General features: G+C 42.2%; 1 protein-coding gene across 4 annotated transcripts; it reads left to right on the forward strand.

Annotated features, from left to right (window-relative positions):
• Positions 1-457: 457 nt before the first annotated feature.
• On the forward strand, positions 458-6,296 carry S1PR1 (sphingosine-1-phosphate receptor 1). Of its 4 annotated transcripts, none has more exons than XM_023740002.1 (2): positions 458-822; positions 3,617-6,159. In XM_023740002.1, exon 2 carries the CDS (start codon positions 3,778-3,780, stop codon positions 4,924-4,926), a length of 1,149 nt encoding a protein of 382 aa, XP_023595770.1. In that variant the 5' UTR covers positions 458-822; positions 3,617-3,777; the 3' UTR covers positions 4,927-6,159. The 4 variants fall into 4 exon arrangements, with proteins under 4 accessions (XP_023595770.1, XP_004385786.1, XP_023595769.1 ...); XM_004385729.3 differs by lacking the exon at positions 458-822 and adding an exon at positions 1,632-2,012 and having other exon boundaries at positions 3,617-6,296; XM_023740001.1 differs by lacking the exon at positions 458-822 and adding an exon at positions 1,632-1,907.
• Positions 6,297-19,812: the final 13,516 nt, after the last annotated feature.

Here is a 19,812-nt window from a genome sequence, read left to right on the forward strand (position 1 = left end):
TTCAAAGGGCCAACCAAACCAACCCTTGCCGCTGGGTGGATTCGACTCATAGCGACCCTATAGGATGAAGTAGAACTGCTCCATAGAGTTTTCGAGGAGCGGCTGATGGATTCCAACTGGCAACCTTTTGGTTAGTGGCCAAGCTCTTAACCACTATGGCACTGGGGATCTGCTTCAAAGAGCAGTAGTGTTAAATTAGATAATCTATCACAGTGTCTGATACAGTCTAAGTGCAAGTCACTTTAAGTCCTTTCCCTTCAAATGATCCTTAAATTAGTGTGTATGTGTGTGTGTGTGTGGGGGGGGTGTTTCCAGCCCCCCAATTTATGTTGAGTTGTGTAGACACGACAAGCTTCCCTCTTTAAATGATCTAAGTCCTCAAATCCAATCAAAGGGACACCATTATCTTAGTTTTCGTGTAGTACATGTGCACGTACTGCTGTTGGAAGTGTGGTTATATGCTGAGTGTGAAATAGTTGATGAGGCTTCAAGGCAGCTGTGAATTAACGGTTACTTAAGGTTTTTTTGCAAACTCATAAGATCTAAGAAACCAGGAGTCTGTTGTTTATTCATTCAGCATCCTTCTGAGTCATTCAGGTACAGGGTGTGTCTATCAATTGCAACTGCACAGCAGAGGAAGTTTTCCGTTCACATCTGTCGGGATGGGAGACCAGGGACTGGGTGGAAACTGTCTTTGTAGCAGTAGGGCAGGGGCAGAAGTGCCCTGCCATTGCCACTCAGGCGAATCTGACCAAGGGCGCCTCTCAGCCTCAAGTTCTGAAGTAGTATCTAAGCAAAAGGAAGGCGTCGGCAAGTATTAAGGTTTGGTGGCCTCTGAAGTCTCCTCCCGGGGAGGAACGGGGAGAAGGGCGCGGGCATCCAACGGGGCAGCTTCAGGCGACAGGCGGGCTGGGCGACTCTTTCCCTTCGGAAATTCCTGAGCTGCCCAAGCCACCGGCTCTTTAAATCTCCCAGAATCGGGCAGCAGCCCACCTCCTCAAGGGCCTCACCACTGGCCAGAATTCCCGACACGGGTCTAACTTTGTGTCAGATTGAGTTGAGTGAGGGGAACCCCACCCCCCAATACCTAGCCGGGCGCTAGCCCATTTCACTGTGCGCCCCGCGAAAGCCACTTTCTGCCCATCCGACAGCAAGTTTCCAGGCAGCACGGGGATTGGAAGTTAGGGGCGGAGGAACCTCTCCGCCCCTTCTGCCTCCGGGGCTACTCGCCTCCTTCATCTCTCTTGCAGCCCCTTCCCAGCCTCTCGGACCCCGAGCGCGGCCTGGGCTCGGCGGGCTGCGGCTCCGGTTTCTCCTCCCTGCGCAGAGGAGCCCCCGGGGGCGCCGGGTTTTCTTCTCGGGTGTCATATTCCCTGAGGGCCGCGGGGGTGGGGGACGCGGGAGGTGAGCTGCGAGACGTCGGATCGCCTTCGGCACCCTAAGCCTTTTCGAGAGAAAAGTTTCCAAAAGCTCTTCACCTCCTCCCTTTTCCAAAGCTGGAGAGAATCCTCTCCACCGCCAGGAGCGGCCAATGACAGGACAAGGGCCGTGATTTATACAATAGAATCCTGGGGGGACCAGTCCCCGCCCCTTCTTTTTTTTTTTTTAATTTCGGTTGCTGGAGGGGGAGGAGGAGTTCTTTTTTTTTTTGTTTTTTTGTTTTTTTGTTACTTCTGACCTAGATCTTTCCTGGACAGTTCGTCTCAGCAGCCGAGCTCCGGTGGCCCCCAGCTACCGGCGAAGGGCGTGGGGGGCTGAGGCATTAACCCCTCCCGGTGTCTTCCGAAAGAAGCCACCCAGCCTCGGCGCGGCGCTCAGCAGCTTCGCCTCGCGGGCCAGCGCGGGCCGCTGCGTGTGGGGCTGGCGGTTGGAGTGCGCGGCTGCGGAGGGAGGAGACCCCGACTCTAGTAAGTTTGCAAGAGCTCGACGCCGTCAGTCGGTGGCAGCAAGATGCCGAGCGCGCTGTGCAGACCCAGAGGTCTCCCAACGCAACTCCGTCCTGCTTGAGCGAGGTAGGGGGCTGCGAGCGGTGCCGGCCGGGGGCGCGGGGCCCCGTGGGGGTGGGGAGGATTTCAGTATCAGAAACGAATTTTAAGATGGAACGAAGCCAAACAAAACTTTGAAAACATACACCTCTGGGAGTTGAAAACATGTATTCCTGGCTACTATGGAGCCCAACCCAATCGGATTGTTCTTGGGCTTCTGTGATTTATGGAATTTGAAGGAGGATTAAGTTCCAACTGGAGAACCGACCGAGATTGAGGGTTGGAAGCTGCGGTTGGTCGGAGAAGGGGGAGGAAGGCAGTTAATTTTGGAAATTCTATAGACAAAGAATATGGGGAGGGAGGGGATGGCTTTAAACTTGCAGTGCGCTCGAGCGGGGTGCAGAATTCGATAGGGAAATGCGGAGCTTTTTGGCGCGAGCGGTCTGTGCTGTCCCGGGAATTGCTGGACTTGTTCTCGCCTCTGTTACGCCGCTTTCATCACCACTGCCGCGTTACCTTGAAACATTGAAGCAACTTAAGAGTTCTGTTAAACGGTGCTGTGTTTCGTTACCGCCACACTTTCTAGTTCTATGAGAAGAAGCAACGTGTTGAGGGAGGGCAGTCAATAAAACTACCCACGTTTGCTTAGCGCTGCACCGGACGTACGCTTTTGTGAGTTTCTGGAGAGTAGTTATGCACTCAGATTAGGAATGTGGAGGCCGGTATTTTTGTCGTTAGTAATATAACTTCTCTCTTTTGTGTATGCTTGTGTGTGTGTTTATTTTGAGCGTACCCACAATAACTAAAAATATCCCTTATGCAGTCAATATATCCCGAACTTCTGGGATGGATTGCAATCTCTTTCTTCTGAATGGTTTTCACTGAGTTCCTTTAAATTCACTTGCACTAGCTTGCGGAAAAAAAAAAGAGAGATTAGGCAGTTGCTTCACGCAGGCGCTAAGCTTTCCTGTTTACCGAAGGCCAGGGCAGGCGTCGTTGCCCACACCTCACTGCGCCCGCGGACCCAGGGTGGTGAGCCGACCCTGCACACCTGCTCCTGGAGAGTTATTAATAGAGCTCAAAGAATGACTTACGCTGTCAAGTGATTTTCGTGCATGGCAATTAGGAGGTGGTGCTCGCCTCTTTCAGCGGAGGAAAGAGGAGACAGAGGTGTGGGTCTCAGCCCTCAGACTGGCAGTTAGGTCTCTTCCGAGGAGAGAGCATGAGCTGGCGGTGAGTTCGTGGCTAAGCCAGTGAAGTTTTCAGAAAATCTCCGGGCTGGAAATTGGGGGGCGACGGGGCGGACTGGAGTTAGAATGGGGCGTGCCTTTCCAGGTTTCCCTTTTCCTTTTGAGCGGATGCGACCGACCATAGGGAGAGTCTGCGTCTTGTCCAGTTTAAGTTTTCAGGCTGGGGTAAATTTTTGGTTTCTCTTCCTCTATCTCCCCCTTTTCTTTTTTTTTTTTTGCAAGAAGTGAAAATATGATTTTTTTTTATTCCTTTCCCTGCACTCTCCCCAAGTTTCTTTAAAACAAATCAACAGCAACTGGAGCAATGTTTTAGCTGGAGAGAATTATGCCAGTGTGATGTGGCTTATTTCCTGACTTTCTCCTCTTTGTGATTTGTTTAAGGCTGCGGTTTCCCAGGCCCCCTCAAGCCAAGGAAAAGCAACACAGAAAGCCTGGATCTCTCCCACTGAATCACCCCGACAGCGTGTGACAGCTTTCTCAACGTTGCCCTCTAGCGTCTGGAGAAGTGCCACGCCAGGGTTCCTGGGGACACAGTGGGCACCATGGGGTCCACCAGCATCCCGTTGGTCAAGGCCCTCCGCAGCTCCATCTCCGACTATGTCAACTATGACATCATCATCCGGCATTACAACTACACGGGAAAGCTGAATATCAGCGCTGACAAGGATAATGGCATTAAACTGACCTCGGTGGTGTTCATCCTCATCTGCTGCTTTATCATCCTGGAGAATATCTTCGTCTTGCTGACGATTTGGAAAACCAAGAAGTTCCACCGACCCATGTACTATTTTATTGGTAACCTGGCTCTCTCAGACCTGTTGGCAGGAGTGGCGTATGTAGCCAACCTGCTCTTGTCTGGGGCCACCACCTACAAGCTCACCCCTGCCCAGTGGTTTGTGCGGGAAGGGAGCATGTTCGTGGCCCTGTCTGCCTCTGTGTTCAGCTTGCTAGCCATTGCCATTGAGCGCTACATCACCATGCTGAAGATGAAACTCCACAATGGCAGCAACAGCTTCCGCTCCTTCCTGCTGATCAGTGCCTGTTGGGTCATCTCTGTCATCCTGGGCGGCCTGCCCATCATGGGCTGGAACTGCATCAGCATGCTCTCCAGCTGCTCCACGGTGCTGCCGCTCTACCACAAGCACTATATCCTCTTCTGCACCACGGTCTTCACTCTGCTCCTGCTCTCCATCGTCATCCTATACTGCAGGATCTACTCCTTGGTTAGGACTCGGAGCCGCCGTCTGACCTTTCGCAAGAATATTTCCAAGGCCTCCCGCAGCTCTGAGAAGTCACTGGCGCTGCTCAAGACGGTGATTATTGTCCTGAGCGTCTTCATTGCCTGTTGGGCGCCCCTCTTCATCCTGTTGCTGCTAGATGTGGGCTGCAAGGTGAAGACCTGTGACATCCTCTTCAGAGCGGAGTACTTCCTGGTGTTGGCTGTGCTTAATTCTGGCACCAATCCCATCATTTACACTCTGACCAACAAGGAGATGCGCCGGGCCTTCATCAAAATCATGTCCTGCTGCAAGTGTCCCAGTGGAGACTCTACTGGCAAATTCAAACGACCCATCATTGCTGGAGTGGAATTCAGCCGCAGTAAGTCGGACAACTCCTCCCACCCCCAGAAGGACGATGGGGACAACCCAGAGACCATTATGTCCTCTGGAAATGTCAACTCTTCTTCCTAAAACTGAAAGCTGCCAACCCATGGGGGGGTGTTCTTATGTGGCCACCACCCCAGTGTTTGGAAAAATTCTCTGGGCCTCGACTGCTGCCAGGGAGGAGCTGCTGCCAGCCAGAAGGAGGGAGGGAGAGAATATGAGAAGCCTGGAGCTGGTGGGTAGAGTTAGTTCCTGGGAACAATGCACTGGGAAGGGTGGAGATCGGGTCCTGGCCTGGAATATATTTCCTCCCTCCTGGAGCTTTGATTTTGCACTGAGCCAAAGGTCTAGCATTGTCAGGCTCCTGAAGGGTTCATCTGGCCCCTCCTCAAAGACGAATGTCCCCATGTGAACCGTCTCTTTGTCTGGAACTTTGAGGAGAAGGTGATTTTTTTCACTTTAGTTTAAACCCAGATGAGTGTGTGCACTTCTGCTTCTCTAGGAATGTTCTGCATATCCCGCTCTCCATTCCCTTTCACACCCCTCCTCAAAATTTATTTTATGTGTTAACTGTCTGGCCATCATCAGAGCCAGGGTGGTGGCGTGGTCCCTTTCCTGGTCATCTGTAGCAGGTTGGCTGAATTGAGTAGGTTGCCCTGAGGAGATGGAGATGGTTTGGAGATAATAAAGCAATTTCATTTGCTGAGGCCAAAGTTTCCACGTAAGCTGGATCAGTGTTTTGGAATTTGGTTGAAGTCACTTTGATTTTTTTTTTTTTTTTTTACATCTTCTACAGTGAAATAAATGTGTTACAGTATCATATCCATTGTGGCTGAATCTGTATAGGGAAGTCCCCTTTATCTAAATGATATCAGCCAGGATCCTTAGTGTCATAAAAGAAGCAACGGAGCAAAAGACGGTGAAAACTGACTGGGGATTGACTTTTGTAAACCAAGAGAGATTCCTTAATATTCAAATGTGTCTAACAAATACAACTTCTGTCTTTGGCACTTTTCTTGATGTTTATTTCAGAGTGTTGTGGGATTGATTTCAACCAACAGGATGGTTGTATTTTGTTGTGTTAAAAATACTTTTTATGATTTTTGAATGTATTTGTTTCAGCAAAGGTCATTGTATTGGATTTTTCTAACGTGTTAACACCATTGAATGTGCATCTCTTAAGAAAATACCACCCTCTTGTGCCCTTAAAGCATTATTTTAACTGATAGGGAACATCAGACATTTTTCAGTACAGTGTAAATTAGATAGTCAATGGAAAAGGTGTATAAATGTTACAAAGAATAAAAATATATCGCTGTCTCTATAGTATGGTTTTCAGTGCAATTAAACAGAGAAACGTCTCTTTTTTAATAGTATTTAATAGGTTTCTGACTTCTGTGGATGATTTTGCACATAGCTTTATCAACTTTTAAACATTAATAAACTGATTTTTTGAAAGATCCCTTTGTGAAGAGCATTTTTAAAAATAATTATTGACACACTAACTATGTGTCTTTTGGAATCAAAAATCTAAGGGAAAAATTCTGTTATTCTTTAAAGGATTGTACCTTGATAATCTAGGGTGTGGAAAAAAAAAAACCTGGTTTGTTTAGAAACCACCCTGGCTGCTTCAGGGTGAGAAACTTCAGTAAGTTAACACTGAAGAGTAGTAAAGAATGAGATACAAACCACCAACCTTTTAAATACCACATTGGCAAGTAAAAGTAATTGTTTGAATTTTAAATTGATTGCATTTGAGCCAAACTAAATTAAATACAGTAATTCTGCTCCAAAACATGGATTTTTAAAGAAATACTATACAACAGTGTGATTGTAAATCGAACTTAGGTTATGAGACTCAAAAATCAGTTCAAACCCATCAACAAAAGCTTACATTCTTGGCCTTTTACCAACAAGCTAGGGAAGTGGGGATTTAAACATGGGAGACATTATTAAATCACTTTTTTCGTTTTTTGCAGGACACTGTCTTGGGTTCTCCTAGTCTACACTTTGATATTTGTACAATATCAATGAGGTAGCAGGTTGTAGAATGCAGGCTGAGTAGCATGGCACCTTTTATCTGAAAGCTTTCAATTCTTAATATCTGAAAGCTTTAATATACTTAGTCCTTACTTTCTCCAGTTATAAACTGAGAGCAAGGGCACTTTGCAAGCATCACAAAATTGTTGTAAAAGTTATTTCAATCTTATTTTAGTAGTTTTGTTGTCTTCACTAGGTATTAAATTGGTTTGTGTGTTTAGCTCTCCAGTCCTATTGTTACTTTCCGAATTGTGCTTTCAAATGTCATCGACTATGGACAGGACACAGTTGGGACATGAAGATAAACCTCACCTAATGGAGTAGATGTCATTTCTGGGTAAGGTTAACTGTGGGAAACAGGAGTGTGTTCACTAAGGAAACCTTAGGTCACAACCTCCAGTTTCCTGAAGGAAATGCCAAAAATGCTCCGAAGACAAAAGACTGGAAACAAACTGGAATGTCTCTATCCATCTGTCTGGTGAGGCGGAAGGAATGATTTCATTGTTACACTCACTTCCTAGAGCTTTCGTTACAGAATCAAGCATACTGGAAAACTGTCGATTTTGTGTGTCTCTGGAAGCCAAAGGGTCCATAAGTGCAGTAGTGACTCACGTGAGACGGAAAAGAGGAGAAAGGGCCCTGGCCCTGGTGGGGAATGGGGAGCTCATTAGTGACAGAGAGGACATCCTCACTTGCCCATCTGTGATTAGATGTGCTTTCTTCCAGAAAACTCCAGATAGTGCATTTCATTCCAAAAAAGCTGCACAGTCATGACTGTGGTTTTCCTGGGCAGTTGTGTGGCAGAGCCCAAGTTCTTGCCAAGAAGCAAAGGCTAGGATGAAGGAATCCTTGGTTGTGTCCCAACAGGAATACTTCTCTGGTTTTAATTTAGCATATTCTGAGAATTGACAATGAAAGACATCTCAGTAACTGTATGTTTATATTAAAATATAGACATCTAAAGTTTTGAATAAAAATGTTTGTGGTGTGTTTCAAGAGGAATAAAACAGATAACCATGGCAAAATATGACATAACCTTGTAAAAAGTACACATTGACTCTTAAATAATATCCAGGAAAGTTACAAAATTACATCAAATAATACTTTATTCACAAAATTAAAAGTGATTGCATTTTTAGAGAACATTAAAATAAAAATCTTTTATAAGACAGATGCTTCTTACTTTCTAATCTCATAAGTAGAAATATTTAGTTTTTTAGTAAAAACTGGTCTAGTGGTATTGCTAGAGATTCAAAACTTACAGTAATGGGAAATTTGCATTCATGTTAATGAGATACTTGATTCTATTTTAGCCATCCCAACACTTCAGTTGTTGTTTGTGACATTATCTAATGTTTTTCCTCATTGTGAGCAGTCTTATTATAAAGATTTTAATTTCACTTATTTTCAAATTGGATTCATTCCTACTATGTTCTTTTTTTTCTGTTACATTCTTGAAACTCTACCTTTTTCCTACATTGTAACGGAAAGTGAGAAAGCCTAGTAAAATTGTATTGATCCATGAGTCACATTTAATAGGATAATAAGAACGGCCAATGCAATTCTCTTGTAGTAATTGCAAACTGGACTGCACTTTTTGGATAGTTTCTATTTCATGCCTCCATTCAGTACATTGCTGAGATCTGTCACTTTTTATGGACAGCTACAAATACAGCTGTGTTTGGGAACTACTACTTTGAAATAGCAACCTCAGAAATGTGGCTGGCTCTACTAGGGTAATCCTACAAAATGAAGACTTGAAGTTAAAGTAATTCTAAGTACTGGCAGCCCCACTTAACCTCTGAGATGCAGGGGATAGTATTGGAGTGAGCCATTAGATAATATTCTTACTGCAAAAACTGTTAAAGAGTTGACCATATGAATAGTCACGAGCTCAAAATTAATCTCTAACTAGGAACCATCATCCACCCACAGTATTTTGTTTGTAATAATGGGTTCCTGTAATCTCCGCATAATGCTCAGCTATTCTTTTTCACTTATTGCTTGCTCCATACACCTCAACTGGGATGGTGTTTTTTGTTTCCTGAGAACGCATAACTAATTAGATCAGACTAGATTTGATCTAGTTTGTCTTCTAACTAATTTGATTAAACTAGATTTGTCTGTGTTGTTTTCTAAATACGTTATAAACATTTTGAGGCAGGAATCATAAATAACCAAAAAAACACTTGTTGGACCTGATAGAGTATTCTCTCCCTCTGAACACCATACATATTTTTTTATTCCTTTTGTATTCATTGTTGTGCATTAAGTGAAAGTTTACAATTCGAGTTTATCTCTCATACAAAAAGTTTTACATACATTGTTTCGTGACCCTACTTGCTCTCCCTATACTGTGACAGCACACTCTTCCTTTCCACCCCGGATTTCCCGTGTCCATTCAACCAGGTCCTGACCCTCTCTGCCTTCTCATCTCGCCTCTGGACGAGAGCTGCTCATTTAATCTCATGCATCTACTTGAGCTAAGAACCATACTCTTCATGAGTATCATTTTATGTCCCATAGTCTTGTCTAATCTTTGTCTGAAGAGTTGGCCTCGGGAATGGTTTCAGTTTTCGGCTAACAGAGAGCCCAGGGGCCATGTCTTCCAGGGTCCCTCCAGTCTCAATTAAACCATTAAGTCTGGTCTTTTTACTAGAATTTGAGTTCTGCACACCACTTTTCTCCTGCTCCATCAGAGACTCTGTTGTGTTCCCTGTCAGGGCAGCCATTGTGGTAGCCGGCACCATCTAGTTCTTCTGGTCTCTGGCTGATGAAGTTTGTGGTTTTTGTGGCCCTCTCTATTTGGTGGACACCATAAATTTTTGATGTGAAATCATAATAGATGGCATCATTTCCTCCAACCTTCTTTCCTGCTCTTTTGATGTGTGTGGTTTACATGGTCCAAAGAAAGGGACCCAAAATATTTTTTTATAGAGCACTGTTGCCTTCACTGACAAACTAATTGGGACTAAAGTCAAGCACGCAAGGTTTAATTGAATAACTAAAAGCCTTTAAATTGTCCACAAAGAGATAGGATTTTTACTCAATAGTGAAAAGAGCTAGGAGAGCTTAAGATGAAGATAACAGTGAGGGAAGGTTAGACCTTCATTTAGCCAAAATCAAACCCACTGCTGTGGAGTCTACTCCAACTCATAGAGACTCTATAGGACAGAGTAGAACTGCCTGCCCCCCATAGGGTTCTCAAGGCTGTAAATCTTTCCTGAAGCAAACTGCCACATCTTTTTCCTATGGAGTTGCTGGGAGCTCTTAACCAATATACCACCAGGGTTCTTTAGACCTGCATTTAGTTCAGTCTTGACAATACTTGACAAGGAAAAGGAAAGACGAGAACAATTTGCGTTACCTTGAAGATATTTTCCCCAATATCTCTTGCTCCCTGTGCTTTATTCTCAGTTTCAGACTCAAGTGATTCCATTTTTCCCATACTCTATTTTCATCCCATTGATGACTGAAGGACTAAAAATCAGATTTAGTCCTTGGCATAGCATTAGCAAAAGCCAAGTGTGAGTTGCAGATGTGATTGAACAGATACTGCTGCACTGAGTTTTATTGAAGCAACTTTATGTACCCAACAAGCTTATCTGTTAATGATGGATAAACACATTGTGTCAGATTCATACAATGAAATTCAACTGCTCAGCCATATAAAGGAACTACTACTGATTCATGAACAACTTGCGTGAATCTCAAAACAGTTGCAGTGAGCACAGGAAGCCAATAAAAAAAGAAACACACTGTATGATTAGATTTATATGCAATTCAAGAACAGACAAAACGAATTTATGGGGATAGAGATCAGAACAGTTGTTACCTGGGGGGTGGGGAGGATGGGGAGGATGGGGGACAAACTGGAAAGGAAAGTGAGGGAACTTTCTAGGTTGTTGGCAAAGCTCTATATCTTAATTAGGGTGTTGGTTACTCAGGTATATATATTTGTTAAAACTTGTTCAGTTGTATTCTTAAGACCTGTGGTAGACTTCCACTTCTGAGTATGAGAGAACTCATACTCTCTGTGACATGGGACAAGGTTCCAAGGAGTTCAAATGCTTATTTAGTATTCTCCCATGCTCTAGAACCAAAACCTTAAAACACTATATAATTGTGACCTGATGATACTCTCTTTGCTTCTATAGGATGAGAATTTGGCTTAGTATTTGTAATCCCTGAAGAATTTCTGTGACTTGGAAGAGTGTAAGAATGTAATGAAACTGTCACAATAAAAGTTTATTGATATTCAGATTTCAAAGCCAGGAATATATGGTGGGTTGTAAATAGCCTTATGAAGAATTTAGCTTTACACACTGGCAAGGACACTGAAACATAATAGCACGGGAAGCACACAAACCGGTGTGTGCCAAACTATTTCTTACCATGGCCACCAGTCAAACCTACAAAAAGCATTCAGTCAGATAAGGACACATGCCCTAGGTTTAAGTGCTACGTTGTTAGAAGTAACGGGCAGAGACACAAAAGAAATGAAAGACTAGCTTGTGCTCTTGAAGGTTCCATAAGCTTGCTGTAACTAGATGCGTTGTTTGCCTGCACTCAGCCCTAAGGATTCTTTCCTTCAGCCAGCTCTGGGAGCACCAGGGCAGAGGCAAAGGGCCTCAGGTGCTGCAGTGATTCTGGGACAGGCTGATTAGATACAAAGGCGGGACAGGAACAGAGGAAAGAAGGGCAATGCTATCAGAGCTGTTTGGGGGGTAGTTGCTTATCTGCTTCCCTAGAGCTCTAATCCTATTATTGCTCCTCTTTTCTGCTGATTTATTGATAACAGGGTAGAAAGAACAACCATGGAAGAAGCATTGGTGTGGCTTATCCTTCCTGCTTCCACCTCTCTTAATAGGTCTACCCATTCATTCACCCATCCATTCAACAAGAATGCTTGCCCCACGCTTTATGCTATGGATATAGGGGTGGAAGATAAACAAGGTCCCACTGTCACAGAGCTTACAGGATTTGTTTCTGCTGCCCTAATGCTTCAATCAATGGCTCTTTCCATTGAGGTCCAAGGAGCCTGATATGACAAAAAAAAGTTTTTATTCATGAGTTTGCTCATTGTACGTTTTAATGTACTGAGTTCTGAGACAGTGCAAAACACATTTATTTAATAATGTGATTAACATGGGCAGGATTTAATCTTTAGCATTTCTTTAACTAATATACCTAAATAACTTAAAACTATACAGTGGTGGGACTACCATTTAAATTTCAACGGAGGAAAGATTTTTAGGTGATTGGATGTTGTTGTCAATATCAGTATTCTATTAATCAGGTTGTTCTAGACTCCATGTGATAAAGAAGCAAGCATGTGAAATCACAACATTCAACATTGTTAGTAATTTCTATTTCATCTCAGTCTGTGCTTTTCTTTCTAGAGCAATATCATGAATTGTGCTGGGCTGAGCCACTTGGGCTAAAATGTGCAAATAAAGTCTACAATTGAGCAACTCAGACGGTGTCTTTATTCCGCTGGGATGGAAAGGAAAGAAGACAAAAGTGCACAACTCAAGTGGAGACATGACATATGTCCTTAATTATCAGTGTCATAGAAGAGCAAATTCAGATTGGCTTAATACAATGGAAGAAGAAAATTTAATGGTGAGCTATCTCAAATCATCTAGACTAGTGAGAGGAGCCTAGGTAGGTCTTTTACATGTTGCATATTCAGTTATTACTTGATGCCAGAGAGCTGACGTTAACTTCCTGAGCAGCCCAAGAACACTTTGCCCCTGTCTTACATACCAACCCACCTGAACCCATGTTGTCCCTCTCACATTCGTGGACTGTTTTAATGAGGAGGAACCTCGAAAGTGCCTATAGCTCACACACCCTCTCACCATTACCTAGTCTACCCCTCAAAGCTTCATTTTCATTTGTACAAAGAAAAACATATTTATTTCTAATTTTGGTGTTTCATTTGTGCCTGTCTAGACACTTCAGGGAAAAACAAATTTAGGTCAACAGTAAAGCTATGTTCTAAAATAGAAGACTTATGCTACATCACTTGTAAAGACATTAACTATCATATGCATGGAGATTCTTCACTTGCCAAACTTCTGCAGATCTTTTGTGGCACCAGAAATAGTGGTTAGCTCTCACATGCTGTTCTGCTTCAGCTAGCTTCATGCGGCCACCTGCAGAAATAGTTCTTGGTTTCTCTTCCTTGTCTAGATGCTAGTCAGGGCAGTGTTTAGAAAAACACAAATTTTCATATTCCCATTCACACGTGCAAAGTGAGTTAGGGCATCAATTACCTAGATTGTTTCATGTATCAAATCCTTTGCCTCAGTTATCTGAATATTTCATGTCAACATTTTTCCTAGCTGGACTGTTGTACTATAATAGGCACCATAACAGGAGATGCAAAATTATAAGAGATTTAAAAGATATACCCACAAGGACCTTCTAATTTAAAAGGGCAAAAGGATCCACATAATGACATAGATTTTGAAAAGTGATTTTACATACATCATCTCATTTTATGTATTCATTTTATTAATCGTTAGTTTTTAAAACTATGTTCATTTGGCATTTCATGCTGTTTCTTTTCATAATCAGTGATTTTTAATTAGCAAAAATTGAAAAGTGGTTAAGTAATTTAAACATCTGCTGATGATTTGTGTCAAATGGATTTCGTTCTCTATTCATATTCTAGGGAATTCAGTAAAAGCCAATTTAGTTACTGAATTTCTTACGAAGGAAAAGGTAAAGGAAATATCTACATTGAGCTATTCCATCCTTAAAGGAAGAAGCCCTGGTGGCATAATGGTTAAGCGCTCAGCTGCTAACACAAAAGTTGGTGGTTTGAACCCACCAGTGGATTCGCGGGAGAAAAGACCTGGTGATCGGCTCTCATAAAGATTTACAGCCTAGGAAACCCTGTGGGGCAGTTCTACTTTGTCCGATAGGGTCACTATGAGCATACAACACACACATCCTGAAAGGGGCACTGCAGGGGCAGGAGCTGTGCTGAGGTTAAGTGGCATGTAGATGAGGAGGTTTTGAGTTCTGGGGTTGCTGTGTGGTATGATCTGGGTTTTCCATTTGATCTATAAAAAGGCCAGTGTTGAGCAGTCTCAGAAAGTCAAAGTCAAGTGCGAATCAAAGCACTGAAGTATATATCTGGAATTTTTGTGTTAAAATCTAAATGTTCATAGCAGCTAACTACTGCAGGCTTGGTAGTGTGGGATGTCTGCCGAAATACACATCAAATTTCTCATTAGAGAAAAACAAAACAAAAGAAAAACTCCTCAATCTTTTGTTTGTCTTCACAAAAAAGGAATGCATTAACTAAGTAGTTCCTCCCTAAAGTGAATATTTAGAATAAACGCATTAATTAATGCAGTGAACATCATTGGTTGAAAAACTGCACTATTTTTAACTTAAGGAATGGACAATTATTTTTCTTTGTGTTTTTAAAATATGTTTTCTTGATCTTTGGATAGGTGGCTTTTTGAGAAGCAGTATGTGATTTTTCTAATTCTCTAAGGGTCAGATTCTGTTATAAGAAACAATTCTTTTTACATAATTTTTTTTCTAATGGATAGAATTAAACTCATGGAGAATTTGGAGAAATTAAGTAAACACTGAAGACAAAAGCACACAGAGATGAGTTTCATTGAAAAAATCTCACACTGATCAAATTGTGTGATTCTTTCTCGTTTAGGGCAGTTTTCAGGGTACTCCAACTGCCTCTTGTCATGTCAGGGTTAAGTCTGGCACTGCTGGTGATGTTATATGGTGGTTTACAGAATTTTGACTCATGTGGAATTGTGCGTCTGTGTTACCACAGTCATTTCACTTTAGACTTTGAGATCCGTTATCAAATAAGAATTCACTGGCAACTGGCAGGAAACTTCCATTTGAAGCAAAGTAATCGGAACATTTTCTTATTGTTGAAAGTACTTTTACTTCTCCTCGACTTCCATTTAAATCTATTTGAAGAAAAAAGAGGAAAAAGAGCAATTTGTATTCCATACAAAAGAAGTCTTAGACATCAGAGATTACTATAGTTTCTCTGTGTTATAAACTCTCTACATTCTTCATATGTCACTCCATGAACTTTTCTGTACTTTGGAGGAACTCCATAGCATTTAACTCTTTATTTCAGAGGCTGTAACCCCGTGGCTGAAGCAAATAAAGTCGACAGCGTCATTTCCCCTTTCCAGATCCCTTGTTCGGTAAATTTAAGGAGGAACACGAATTGACGAAGCAACTTTGTTACCCACATTTTTTGAACTGGCAGGGTAGCTGGGCTTTGTAGCTTCCTACTTGAACAATCCCTTAGGACAGACAGCATGCCAATTTAATAGCTCTCATTAACAGCCCAGAGCAGAGTTTCGCTTTTCGCTTAAATTGTGAGAGAATGAAGAGGCCCTGCCAAGGTTCAGAAAAGGATAACAAAATGCAAGCTCTTTAATGAGATGAACTAGCATAAAAGTCTAAGTGCGTGGAGCCCTTTCGAAAATAAGACCTGATTCAGGGACTGGCATTCAGGCTGACAACAATCATATACCGGGAAATGGCACTATGGAGAAACAAAAGTAATTCCACTGATAGGAGCCAAGTGACAGGCTTTGGGGCAATTAGGATCTATCTGTTTAGCTTTGCTAAGATCAGGGTCTCTGTGATTTGTAGTGTTCTCCATGGAACGGGGTATATTTTTATTGAAGAGAATTATAGATCTAGAGAGCATTACTTTAAGGCAGCACTGTTTGAGTTCAGCTTTAAGTAGGCTGAAATATCTGTTTATACTTTGGGATTGCCTCCACATATTTGTTGGTTAATTAACAAGTCAGTTAAATGACATTTTATATCACTGCAAGCCAGAGTAGTCGAAAAGCAATTGTCATATTAAAACAGTGCTTCTGGCCTGGCCCTGATTCCTTGTCAGAGTGTTGCAAGGACCTCCAGCATGTTTGCCACAACACAGAGCTAGCTAGTGTTCTTCTGTCTTTTGGATTTCAGAGGTCCCTAAGATAGGTCTCTTGTTATATCAGCTTTATGACTAAATGCCAAAGTAGCCACTTTAGATCCCGAGGCAGTTGCATCCTGGCAGTTGTGAGGCTTTCAGAAGTTTTTCTAGTCTACTTAGATGTTCTGAATCAGTGATTGTACTCAAACACTCCTAGGAACCAGGCAGATAACTTACTAGAGTGAAGTGGGCCAGGTAAGGACTGTGATGAACTTTCAAGTAAAGGTCCATCTTGAGGGGGGAAGTCTCTCCCTAATCTAGCCCTTTGTTATCAGCTGAGAATGTGAGCCCAGTGTTGTCAGATATTCTAAGGACAGCTGAAAATCTGGGTTTTGATGTGTAATCTCCTGATTTTTAAACCACCCAGAGACACCTCGGGAGAAAGTCCTGGTGATCTTCTTCTGAAAAATCAGCCATTGAAAAACCTGTGGAGCAAAATTCTACTCTGACACGCCATGAGTAGGAGTCAACTCGAAGGTAACTGGTCAGTTAACTAATTCAATTTAGAAAAACGATTTACACAGGTTAAATGAGACATGGGCAGTAGCTATACGTGGCCCTGGGCTCTTATTCTATTAAGTAAACCCATTGCCATGGAGTCGATTCCAACTCATAGTGACCCTATACCGACAGAGTAGAACTACCCTATACAGTTTCCAAGGAGCACCTGGTAGATTTGAACTGCCAACCTTTTCACAGCTCTTAACCACTACGCCATCAGGGTTTCTGATTTACTAAGTACTTGATTTAAATTGAACATCTGAGCTTTCAGGAGCTGAGATACTCACCTGGAGGTCTACCAGCAGCAGGAAGTGAGTCCCACATTGGGGCAGTCTCCTTCAGGGCCTGGGATGTGGTGGGAGTGGGTAGAGGAGGGGACTAAGCCAGCTCAGGCTCTATGACTAGCAGTTGGGGAGGTTTCTTGGTTAGCACATCTGATTAGAGGCTCTCATATATCTGGAAGGAAACTCTCTAGCTCCTGGATTTCCACTCTATGCTGAGGGATACAAAAACAGTGGCATTGCAACCTTTCTCCACAGTGCCATCTTGTATAATGTAATAGCATAATTGAAAAATCAGCCATGTACATTAGGCATTTTGCAAAAGTTAGTTCTCTCCTACATCCTCCCTTGCCAAAATTCTTTAAAAAATTAAAAGCTTTAAAACATGTATTAGCAAGTCTGGCATTCCCAAATAGCTGTACATAACAACCTTGTGAAGTGTGTATCACTACCAGTCCCCTGCAGATGAAGAAACTAAGGCTAAAGAGGTGAAATAACATTCCCTGAGCCACTTTTCAGTTAGCTATGTACAACAATCTTGTGAAATGTGTATCACTACCGGTCCTCTGCAGATGAGGCTAATGAGGTTAAATAACGTTCCCCAAGCCACATAGTGACCAGTGAAGCCGGCCTGTGCTTTTTCATTACATAGTGAAGTCAAGAAAACGTCCTCAGACCTTCCTAGGTTTATCACAGAGCCATTGAGTTGGAAGGACTTTAGAGATAAGTGACTTACTCAAAATAACAGACAAGACAGAAACCTATGTCTTCTGACTCCTAATCATTTCTATTTTCCTCGTAGTATTTTAGAATCATAGTTATATTACCAAGAACAATGGTAGAAAGTGAAATATTTGTGTTGCTGGTCATATTTCCATTTTTATGCCTCCAAGCTTTGTTTCTTTTAGATTCAGCCAGTTTTTCTTCAGACCCGGAGGCTATTGACTCTTGCTAAACTTTATAAAGAGAATAAATGGAATGCAAGTCTTTGAAATTACAGTGGTTTTGCTTCTGCAGCAGTGTGAATGTCTATTGAATTTAGAGGGAGCTGCAGATCAAAGCAGAAGGGCATGGCAAATGTTAATGTTGATGACGGTGTTTGACTAAACAAACCACCAGAGGGTAAAAGACCATGCTGTAATTTAAATAGATGGTAGAGCCTTTTGTGGTTTCTAACATCATTGGAAACCCAAGAAAGGACTTATTTCATGCAACTTGGCCTATTTTGTTGTTTATTTTGACTCCACAAAGCTCAAGGGTTCTTTTGACGTTTGAAAATGCTTATTTCAGTTAAAGTACTGATTACGATTATAATTTTCCTTTTTTTTTTTTTTCTTTCCCTTCCTTTTTCTGGGATTGCATTTTGGTTTCCCACACAATCTTTCTACTAGCCTGTGATGCCTTTCTATCTGGATAGCTATTAGTATTTCAACTTAGACCTAGCAATTGCCACAATATCGGCGTTATCGTTTTCTATGCAGTAGGAGCCTGGTCACCACAGAGAACATCAGGATCATTCTTGGAATTGTGCAAGGATTCCAAAACCGAGGTGCCTGGCATGCCTAGGGTGGCTGGCTCAGGTGTAGGCCTGACTCCGTTTTGTGACTTCTGCTTCTGCATTCCTGAAAATGTAACCTTGACTTCTTCATATGCATATGATCTTGGGCCTCTGATTGGGTGGAACCAGCAGATCTTTTCCCCTTCCCGTTCATCTTGTGAGCCCCTTGAGAGCACATACTTCCATAATTATGTGAGTATACCCCTTAACCCACATATACTCTGCTAATCAATCCCAACCAAAGCCCCACTTCAAGTTGTCCTGCCTCCTGCTTACCTAATCTTGCAACTTCCAATCAGAATGTTATATTTTTAACTCATAAATATGCCTTTGTGACTGCACCATTTTGGAGCATTTGGTTTCACTTTATGAGATCAGATGTGTCCTTGGTTCAAATTGTCTAGAACTTTCAATAAATCTCTTTGCTTTTATTTTTAGCAGAGTATGTGTTCTGGCTCATTGACAGAATATAAAATGGAGGGCAGAAATATCACCGGAATTTCTTCCACATGAAGAAATTATAGGAGGAAATACACCCAGAAGTCACAGCAGTCAATTTGGCCTGGATTTGAATCCTGTCCACATCACCTACTTACTAGATGTGTGACCCTGGAGACATTATCCAGCTTATCTGAACTCATTTCCTTATCCTATAAAATAGCAACGTTAAAATAATCATATTAAGCCAATAATAGAAATTGATTAAAGTTCATTAAATATATGATTTGCAAATGGGGGTAGCATTTTGACCAGAGAGTCAAAAATGTTCTGAAGATGAGAACTTCCAAAATTCTTATACCACATCTTACAGGCATTGCCATGGAAATAGGGGGAGGGGGGACAGAACACTGTTTATATAATAACAATTTACCCTAAAACACAGCTTCCGGTCAGACCCTGGTGTTCCTGAATCTTGAAACTGACTGCACATAGATAATTCTCCAAAAGAGCCCAATGCTTAAGGCAAAATGGTTTCCCCTAAGCTGCTTACTAGGCTATTGTTTGATTTAAAGGCGACTTTAGGAAATCAGTTTCTTCCAAGTTCAAGATTCAAAAGGACACCTATGGGCAAATGGCCTGGGTGGGTCACCCCAACTCCATGAACCCCAGAAATCTGGATTGTGGGAGAATTTAAAATGGTATCTCAGTGATAATAGATAATAGTATCACAAAGGCTGTTGTGAGAAATAGGATTTAATATAAATGGATTTTATATTAGCAGATTTTACAAATAGAATTTCATAGTAAATAAATGCTATACGACTGGAACTTGATAGGAGCTCAGTAAATATTAATTTGTTTATTCATTTAACACGTACTGATCGAGCACCTACTATGCTCCAGGCACTGGTGACACAGCAGTGAACAAAAGGGACAAACTCCCTGTTCTCAGCCAGTTGCCCTTCTTTTCTTTCCCTCCTTCTCAGTCACCCAATCCTCACCACTAAAGCCAGACTGCATAGGATGAATATTCCTGCTCTTTCAAAGAATTCAGTCCTGTGGAAGTTCAGCCAGTCAACAATGATTATTTTGTGTTTAGACTTCCTTTTTGCATGAAACCAAAGATAGAATGTATGATGGAATTGCATAAA

Source organism: Trichechus manatus, unplaced genomic scaffold (assembly GCF_000243295.1).
Source record: "Trichechus manatus latirostris isolate Lorelei unplaced genomic scaffold, TriManLat1.0 scaffold00144, whole genome shotgun sequence".
NCBI classification, from domain to species: Eukaryota; Metazoa; Chordata; class Mammalia; order Sirenia; family Trichechidae; genus Trichechus; species Trichechus manatus.